Source organism: Eurytemora carolleeae, unplaced genomic scaffold (assembly GCF_000591075.1).
Source record: "Eurytemora carolleeae unplaced genomic scaffold, Eaff_2.0 scaffold7, whole genome shotgun sequence".
Lineage (NCBI taxonomy): Eukaryota > Metazoa > Arthropoda > Copepoda > Calanoida > Temoridae > Eurytemora > Eurytemora carolleeae.
Window position 1 is genome coordinate 28,922 of NW_019396407.1, and position 10,482 is coordinate 39,403.

General features: G+C 33.4%; 1 protein-coding gene across 1 annotated transcript in view; it reads right to left on the minus strand.

Moving 5' to 3' along the window:
- Positions 1-679: 679 nt before the first annotated feature.
- The window catches only part of LOC111702686 (uncharacterized), an 18,589-nt gene continuing 8,786 nt past the window's right edge, over positions 680-10,482 (minus strand). The window contains exons 2-9 of the mRNA XM_023474449.1: positions 6,506-7,415; positions 6,270-6,378; positions 5,479-5,571; positions 4,845-4,900; positions 4,248-4,368; positions 3,243-3,471; positions 1,677-1,769; positions 680-1,402 (exon numbers count right to left, since the gene is read on the minus strand). Coding sequence (XP_023330217.1) covers positions 1,341-1,402; positions 1,677-1,769; positions 3,243-3,471; positions 4,248-4,368; positions 4,845-4,900; positions 5,479-5,571; positions 6,270-6,378; positions 6,506-7,415 — 1,673 coding nt within the window. The 3' untranslated portion in view covers positions 680-1,340. The remainder of the gene's footprint in view (positions 1,403-1,676; positions 1,770-3,242; positions 3,472-4,247; positions 4,369-4,844; positions 4,901-5,478; positions 5,572-6,269; positions 6,379-6,505; positions 7,416-10,482) is intronic.

The window sequence follows — 10,482 nt, forward strand, 5'->3', positions numbered from 1 at the left end:
TTATTGTAAAACATAAACCTTATAAACCACTTCATGAGTCAATATAAGTTACAAATCATGACAATCTATAAACGACATTAATCTTAAGTAAAATTATTGTGCTACTATGTTGAAAATAAAGAAAAAAATCTTTAGTAATGTTATAATAGAATTGTAAGGAAGCTGTGCTGTATAGCGGAGGCTCTAACTGTATGGTGGAGGCTCGGTCTGTCTAGCAAGTATGGGAGGCTCGTGTCTGCCAGGCGTCTCGGGCTTTCCTCCCTCACTGAACACGCAATTATCAAGAGTCAGAGTCTAAATTGTTCAAAGTGTGACTAAAGTAAACTTAAAGGATAATACATTTTACAATATGTTACTCTTCAAATTTTTTGAATTTTTTTCATAAATTTACGAAAACAAATAATAAGTAATACCTAACAAGTAAACTGTTATTAAGATTTGTCTTAATTAAACGAAGTACATATATTATTGGTTATTTAAACAAGTGATTATATTATTTGAATAATATACAGGGTGTCCCACGAAACATGAATGTTGGTGAATAATTTTGAATTTCTTCTTCCATATTCTTTATTAGACATTACAGTCTTTCTGCAAATTATTTATAAAAAACTTTTACTCAAATACAGTTTACTTTGAAATCAATTTTAATATGAAATAACTGTCGTATAATATTTTTTGTTGTTCTCTTTGGTGTCAAACAACTTAAAAATTATTTAAGAAGACTAAACTATTTACAAACTGTCATGTTTCATGTTCTTTGATAAATGCCTTTTAACGTGAACTGAGAGTAAGCTCAAAATAATGCTTTGTTCGTCCGTAGATGAGAGTAAGCTGAAAAAAGATATGGCGTTCCAACCAGTGCAGCTCCAACATTTACTACATGTTTGTTAAAATGAAGATTAAGAACTCTCAGCTCCAAGCTAGCTTTAAATTAACAATTAAAGGTCTAAGGGTCTTTTATTTTTTCCGTTTCCTGCATCCAGACCCGAGTGGATCCGATTCCAACCAATCATGAGCGAGCATGGTCACGGTAAGGTCCCAATTGTGTTAAGAACTAAGAAGCATTGATTAACAGTTAGAAATAAATTATGAGTATTTTGATCCGGTTTTAGTAGTTAGGAGTCAATATGGGTCTGCAATCTGCATAAACATAAGATAAATACTAAGCACTTATCAACATGAACAAGAAATCCGTTGGAAATGCGTAAGCTTATGTCAAAAAAATGACACGTTTCGCCTGTCCAGAGTCAGTATTAGAATTTTTGGTAATCTGGCTTCTCCGATTTCTCCCACGTAAATATACTGATTTCATGTCCCATTACGTGGAATATTTGTAGTTAAAGAATATAGCTATCAGGGAGTCGTGGTTCATGAGTATAGACTGTATCTATGTTCAGACCTGAAAAAAAGAGAAGAAAAAAATTAAACCATCAAGCAATTTCAAGTTTTCAATGTGTGATATGTAGAACGAGAGAAGGTAGACATTTAAACCCTAACTGAACAGGACATGTGCTCCATTATCTCAACTATATGGAGGGTAAATATGGCCCCCTACCAATATAACAAAAAGGATAACACAGCCAGAAAATGTTAATCTTCCTTGTTCAAGTGGGTTTTTTTTTATTTTCTCGAAGTAGCGATTAATTGTTATTACAAATCAAAATAGTTCTTACTTCTAGATCCTATTTTCATGGCAGGAATACTTTCAAATGGCAGAGAATCATCTCTTTCTACACTTTCCATCAAGGTTTCTTGCCGTTCGAACCCTGAAAATTAGAGCACATACAAAACATATCCAACTACTAAACATATAAAATTCAAAACGTATTAATTTACAAAAGTTAAAACAAAACATATAAAATAAGAATTGTAATTAATTTTCACTTATGAATAAAAACTAAACATTTCGTAAAAAAAATTGACGCTAACTTCTCTTAGTTAAGTTTTCTAATGTGTGAATAAAAAATCTCACAACTCAGTTTCGTCAAGGGTTGAAAGTTAACACGAAAGCATAATAATATTCCTTCTTTAAAGGGAACAAACCTATGTAAAGAATATATTGACTAGTTTTTATTTGTTTTTTATATGTCTTGCATTGTTTAAATGTTTTTTATTTAGATTTTTGCGATCTTTTTTTCTGTAATTAATAATCATCTAAGAAATTTAATGTCCGATATGTATTGTATTTGATATGTTATATTATTTTTGATATAGTAACAATTTCAGCTTTCAACCGTTGATCTTCAATCTTCCATTTATTTTTGCAAATCGTATTTCGAGGATTTTTTATTTAAAGTGACATTTTTTCAAGGCAAAATTTTTTTAATTAATCGTTCCTGAAGGTTGTATGAGTGAGTTGGAACAGAAAATTTTTACCTGATCGGTTCAATCGTTTTTACGTTTAAAGGGACTATAAAGGAAAAATGAAAGGGGGTATAGGATGAAACCTGAGAATCTCAGGTTTTGAACGATACCTTTAAGACATCTATCTTATGTTCCTATCTTGAGAAATTGACATAAAACTGTGTCAAAATTATACCAAAACGGGCATATGCCAGATTTTGTATAGAAGTTGTAGTATTAAATAGATAATATTCAATAAGTACGCAACCAATCTGAAAACGATTATATCCCACAGGAGCCTGAGAATCTGTTTTCGTATAATTTTGACACAGTTTTATGTCAATTTCTCGAGACAGGAACATAAGATAGATGTCTTAAAGGTATCGTTCAAAACCTAAGATTTTCAGGTTTCATCCTATACCCCCTTTTCATTTTTCCTTTACAGTCCCTTTAATGATACAAACAAGAAAAGAGTTTAATTGAAGATTATTGCCAGAAAAATAAACAAAGAAACGTTTAGTAAAAAAAAATATGATTTCACTTACTGGGTAGTAAAAATCAGCTGTGCTACAAAATCTTAGAAATGCTTATTTCCATTTCATTATTTCACTAGGAAAATCTATAATTTTCTACATTTTTTAAGTCACTTCTAAGTTTATCGTCGCAAAAGATTTAAAATTGGTTTAGTTCTTTAAAAGTAAATAATAAATGTATGTAACTATTCTAATATTACCACACCTCATTTTTTTTTAAAGGTTTTAAATATTTCCTCCTTGAAAACCTTATTTTTTTTTGTCATATTTCAATAATAGATTACTTTCTTACCACCTGATTCGATCTAAAGTATTTACATATAAACTGGAATATGTCTGATAACTGCATCATAAAAAACCAACCTGGTCTAAACTGCTCAAGATCATTGTCAGGTCTGTAGAAGCAATCTGCGCCTCCAACTAAGGATTGATAGTTCGTTTCTAACCAGCGCTGTTCAGTCCCAAGAGTTCTCTCTCTACAAGCTTTGTATTGATCTTGCTCCTCCTTGCTGTGGTTCTTAACGTGCTTCCTGAGACTACTAGGGTCAGTGTACCTTTTTAAGCAACCATGCACCTCACACCTATATGGTTTCTAAAAAACAGAAGTTATCAAAAATAAGCCTTTTCACACGTCAAAGTTTAACCCTCTGGTTATTTAAATATTTTATTATTTAAAACTTCTAAGCAATCCCTCTTAATACTGTGGTGTAAGCTTCAATGGATGAAAAATATAGATGGAAATGTTTAAAGAAAAATATCTTTATTTTCATAAGATTGATAATAAATTGTGATATCAAATATATATTTACACTGAAGGCAGTATTGATTAAAGCTTTTTTAATGAAACTTTTTTAGGTAAAGGCAAAAGTGAGATTTTGAAGTATTTTTTTCTATACGATGTAATTATACTTAAATAGAATACATTCGTAATTTCAAGTGACCCTCCATTTATAGAGTGGCATGTCCGATGTACCTTTGAAACCTTCATTTCTCCATCGTTTCTGAAGCAAGAAATGTGCAAGTCACTTTTGTAGAAAAACCACAAATAAAAATATTCTGTTTTCAAAATGGGAAACATGGATGTTTAATGCAATACTTGCTCAGACAAAGCTTTGAAGGGTATTGTTGTGAATCAGAATATATTTTAATTTTTTTCTTAATCTTTTAGTTTGGGTGAGTGCAATGCAATGCAATGTAGAATGTAGATTGCCTGAGGAAGATGTAATATTAAAAGACCCGCCCCCCCCTCAGAGGGGGCACGTGTATGGGGGGATGGGGGGCTCGCCCCCCTTGTACGCCCCTGAAATTAATCATCCCCTTCTAGGGAAAGTTATGAAATATATACAGCTAGTGCATATATTATATTACCGGATCTTTGTGCGTCTGCTCGTGCTTTGCTCGATCTGAAGAATTGGAAAACTTCTTTGTGCATCCGAAGTCATGACTGACAGAGAACTTGCAGGCAAATGGTTTTTCTCCGGTGTGACTTCTAAATAAATGGTCAATTAAGTTTTTGAATGGATCACTGCAGAATTCACCCTAAAACAGGAAAACGGGTATCATTCGACCAGAAAGAAGATTAATGTTTTATTTGAGCTTAATACAACGGTCTCAATATATAAATTCTAATACACGCTCTTTTTTTTTGACAAATTGTCATTCTCTGGCACTGGAAATACTACATTAAACCCCTATCAACAATCTACATCTATGAAGTGACCCACCCTGTATTTTTCATTATAAAAAAAAACTGTCCCGGAAAACAATAAAACTACAAAGAAAATTTTTTTTCTCACCTACCCAAAGTACACTTTTGTAACTTAAAAATATCTTCTAAAAAGCTTACACCTCTGATTGTGTAAGTTCAAAAGTATATTTTTAACATACATATTAAAAACTTATCTAAAAATTTTTATTCCAGGCAAGTAATTTGAAATCCCATAGTAAAAAATAAATTCATGTTACCTAACGTGAATTTTTAGGTTCTCAAGTCGTGCGAACTTTCGACTGCATCCGTCTTGCTAAATATATTAATTAGATTAATAAAAATCTTTCGAGAAACAAAACGAACGAAGTAATAAACAATGATTGAAAAATTCAAATGCATCATGTTATTTAACGTTTTCTAATTACAGTCCAATATATACTTTTTTTAACAAGTGCGTTTTCAAAGGGATTTCGGGACACGGGTTCCTTCTTCTTTATAGCTTAAATTGATTTGATTATAATTCTCAGACCATTTTTTTCTTCTGCATAAATTTTAATGTTTTTATTTAAGTTTAAAAGAAGATAAACTATAGTTACATTTGTAATCTGAACCCCCCTGGTTTAGAATTTAAGTAAGCTTGAATATAGACAGTGATATGTACCCTTGAATGAGTTAGTGATAATAAATTGTTAAAATGGCAGGTTTATTAAACTTACGACACCTAAAACCCAAGCTCAGTTTCTCAGTAAGGCACCCATTAACAGTTGTAGAAATTCTAACACAGTGCAAGACAGTTCAGTTCTTGCAAATGCAATCCAATTCAAATATATATGTATATAGAAACCGAACGCTTTAGAATTCTAATGAAAATTCATTATTGGATAAGTTTACCTTACAATGATGAGGTTTTTCTCCAGTATGAACTCTAAGATGGGTTACCAGTTTGTACTTTGCATTAAAAGGTTTTAACCGTCGGGTGCAACCCTAAATATTAGACTTTATTTAACCCAAGAAACTAATAAGTCTTTTTTTGCAAGCACAATTAGACCCATTAGTCATTTTTTTGTTTTGTTTTTCAAAGATTAAATTTCAAATAAAAAAACCGTGACATGCTCATTAAATCAATTGTTTTAAAAAATTAAGCTAGTGAGAAGAAATATAGATGAGAACAGGATGAACTGAATATAGATGACAGATTTTAAAATAAAATATGAATGCATCGAAGACAGGTTAAGCAGCTGTAGAGATTACAAAATGGATGGATCATTAATCGACAGTTCTCTGTGCAATTACTCACTTCCTTTTCTAAATCGGAGAAAGGGGCGAATAGGGGTTAAATTTAGTGAATACTGCATAATCTGTCCTATCAGTCAAGATAACTTAGATTTCTAAAAAAATATAAAATATTTCTATATTTAATGAATTGTTTCCAGAACAGGACGAACTCATTTATCATCATTACCGGGGCAAGAATAGAATTGAATTAATATGTCAAAATGTTTCAAATTGTGGATAGATATATATTTGATAGGAAATATAATTCTCATGAATTTTATTACTGGTAAGTTTGAATAAAGGTTGGCGCTCAATACAGATTTAAGAAAATCAGTAAAAAAATATGGGCAAAAACGTTTCAAAAAAGTATAAATGAAGGCTTGAAAACCCACGAAGGATTAACTTACCTCCCACAAACATGGATACTCTTCACAACCTTTTCTCTGCTCAATATGGGATATGATATGGTCAACTAAACTTCTTAGGTCCATGCAGTCACGACCACAGTTCATCCATCTAAACAATTATTATTCCTCATTTTTTTTCTTGTTTTCATTTTTCTTACTTTCATAGATTTGAATGAGATCTTATTATTACTGTTAATTTTTTAATTGTTTTTTCTATTAATATGATAATAATTTGCCTGCAAACAGATGTTTCATCCTGATTATATTCCTCCCCGGGTTCCTCCTTGATAGAAGAATCGGGAGTATCTCTCTCAGACTCCAGGGACTCTGGATCAGCAGTAAAGACTGAAGCTGTATTAAGAGCAGGATCGCCATTGATCATATGATCGTATGATGGGTAAGGTGGGGGAAGATATGGAGTATTGGGAGACACGGGATAACTTTGCATGGGTTGTTCATAAAAGGGAAAAGGTGATTGATAAACATAATCTTGAAGAGGTGAAGTAAATCCGGATTTAGGCGGAGTAATATAGCCAGACTCATCTCCTGATACTTCCATGTTATGCATATTTAGATCATAGGAAGATAGAATTGAATGTCCAAATTCCCCTACCGTGTTTTCCATGAACCCTAAAGGAGAGGAGTGTGGTGAACACTGCAAGGATGAATGACTTGATCGAATCTTAGCTGAGAACTCCGTATTAGAGTGATGGGACGTGATCGATACTCTAGGAGTGTTAAGGTTTGAAATGGCCGGAGATTGAATCATAGGAGAAGCTGAACTTCTGCTTTGGAGATATGCTGTTTGATGAGAATAGAGAACAGTATCTTGGTCAGGTAAGATTTGAGGTTCCTTTTTAATCTCAACATTTTCCTGGTACTGGGAAATAGGAAACTGAAAGTACTGAGGTCCCTGGTATGAATTATAGACATGAAGTGGTGAAGATGGAAGTGAGAATGATGGGTCGGGAGAACAAGGGGAGTGAAGTTCACTGTTGTAGAGTTGATGATGATCCAGATTTTCTAGCAACATTTTGTTTGTACCTTCTTCCAGGTCCGGTTTGATACTAGATTTAACCTTAGCAACTATATCCTGTGAGTACAATGAACGAAAAGGTTTGGGGTTCGGCAAATCATTCACTTTACCTGAAAGAAAAAATAATTATATTCTTTTAGTATTTTACATCATCTCATGATCATATTTGAATTATGTGCTACAAAAAATGCGCGTCTTTTGGAAAACTGTGTTTTAGGGTCCGTCCTAGAATACGATTTTTGGACACCCTACCCCTTTCAATTTTGTACATGACCACTTATTTTTCAGCAAAATATTTATTATTTTTTAGGTTAGCTTAAGAAAATTTCTGGGCCGAGCGCTGCGGCTAGGACAGGCTAGGGGGCCGAGCGCCGCTGCCAAGACATACCTTCAATTAATTTTAACAATTTCAACAAAATTAGCATATATTTAGGGTTAGGTTAGGTTTAGATTGGTGGGGGGGGGGGGGCAAAATCGTATACTAGGAAATTACCTTGTTTTACCTAAACTTAGTATTTTAAACGGTGAAAATCAATTTCAGAACTAGTAAATGTTGTTCTTCATCCGTTTAGGTTTAATATGGAACTGCGTCTGCAACTGACTGACTAGCCAGTAGCCAGAGCCTGACTCCTGAGTGACGGAGGAGGAGAAAAACTCGGCGCGGCTCCGGTGATACGCCGGGCCGGACAAAACCGGGGAATCAATTTTACTCCGCGACCGCGCATTTCATGAACCACGCGAAAGTGTCTTACTTTGCTCCTCCTCTTTCTCTGATCTACCGCTCCTCTCTTTATTTTTATTGTGCCGCTAAGTTTAACCCAATCCAGCGAACCCCGCACTTACTTATTAGAATGATCAGAATTATTTAATCTTATTTAATACCTGTTGTTAATAAAAAAAAAAAAACATTAACGGCATTTGAAGACACACTTCTTAAATAATTTTACTTCAAACATTAAAATGATTTGTTTCATAATTACTTAAATAACTGAATAAATTTGTTAATAATCTAACTAAGATTTGCAGGTTAAATGTGTCACCGGCTCTTCACTACTTCCAAGACTTCGGACCTATTAATTTCCCGACGCAACCCAATGATCAATAGCAATATGTATGTTGATGTATGTTGCCAGCCAATTTGGGTTGTGCATTATACATTCAAAAAGTGTGCAACCGACTTAAACAAATTAAAATTCGAACCTTACATACAGTAACCCAAGGTTGCACAATGCACAAGCTCTCACGCAAAAATCAATGCAAATTTTGCCAATTACTTCTGAAACATTTTAGCTAAACAAAAGTGTTTTGTTGTTCTAAAATTTACATGTTCACGGCTACAAAAAAAATAATAAGTGATTTAGTGTGGTAAAAATCAAAGACTAGGTCGTTGCGACACTCTAAAGTCTAGTCTTGAAAATTGATGCAACTTTTCATTGCTGTCTGAATCTCTGTTACCTTCGCGCAATTTTTCAAAAAATTTTGAAATATTTATAAACCGTCCCTGTTACAATAAATTTACATGAGTACATACTCTGCCTTTATAAACAGAATTGACGTCATATATAAAGAATTTTTCACCGATTTCAATATAATTTTAATCAATTAAATAAATATTCTCTTACTTTCTTCTAGTACTTCCCTTAATTCCTATTGACTCTATAATATGTATCAGAGGTAAGATCTTAAATCTTGATGGTAATGTCAGCATCTATTCTGATTTTGAGACAATTACTCGAATTCAAAACAATGTAAATTTTTCAAACATTTATACACTTACGTAACAAAACAAGATTTTTTGATAAGATAACTAGGTTTTCAGGGCGTTTCGTGCCCAGTTTTGATTTTAACTTTTAATTCATGCTCCATGCCGGGACATCTTCTCTTTTTAAATAATCAAACAATAATAAAAAATTTCGCGGATTTGTCGACTTTATTTATGGATTTTAAATTTTTTTAAAGGAAATTGTGACCATCCATAAACCTTTCCTAAGGCGATGTGAGGTTTAACAAAAAATTTGGGCCGGATCGGTTCAGACGTTTTAACGTTTATTGGATCGGACAGACAGACAAGCAAAATAAATGCATAATATATGCATTTTTACATTCTAAACAAAAACAAATCGCGGATTTATTATTTTTACGAAAATCGAAATTTTTTTGAGGCAAATTTTTCAATTTTGGCCATACATAAACCTTCCCCGGGGTCGTCATATGAGCTGCCTAACAAATGTTCAGCTGTATTTACGTTATCCTCTTCACCCTGAACTAGGTAAATTTTATGCAACACTATTCTACGACTTTGAGACCTCGTAGCTCCTCTAATGTTGATTTCAAGCACAAGTGAAAAGAAAGTTTATCCGGTTTCCAATAGCTCTTCAATACGATGGTTTATGATTTAAACATTTACGATTTCAACCTTACGTTCAATTTATTTTAGTTTGACGTACCTTGACATAATTTAGCAATTCAATTTTTGATTTCGGTAATTTAATTTTTAAGCTATGAAAGTGAATTTTGTTTTAAATTAGTGATTACACTAAAAACGGGAATTAATGGCTATGAAAGTGAGGTTTGTTCCGCAAACGCGACAATTCGGGATATAGTTCGGGATATAGTTCGGGATATATTTCGGGATAAAGTTCGGAAAATAGAAAACTTTGCATTGAGTTGAAAACGGTCAAGGGTTTTACAACAAAAAATATCCTTTTGCAATTTTGATTTCAGAAAATGCTTTAATAATGCATAATAAAATGTTGGTTACAGTTTTTCTTATCGACTTTTGTCTCGTCAGGAATTTGTCTCGTCAGGAGATTGTCTTTCAGGAATCAGGAGTTTGTCTTTCCAGGAGTTTGTCTTTCAGGAGTTTGTCTTGTCAGGAGTTTGTCTTTCAGGAGTTTGTCTTTCAGGAGTTTGTCTTGCAGGAGTTTGTCTTCAGGAGTTTGTTTTTCAGGAGTTTGTCATGGCACCACTTTTGCTCTCGATATGGGATGGGATCCTAAAACCCAATCTTTCAGTGTTTGTCCATTTCTAACACTGCTTGTTATAACGAATGTCCCTTTTAACGATGGATTACTGATTATACAATAAATCGGTTGTCACTGGCAGCACGGGCGGCCTATAGGGGGGCCTAGGCCCACGGACCCCATCCTAAGCTTCTGGAGGGGGGGGGGGGGGGGC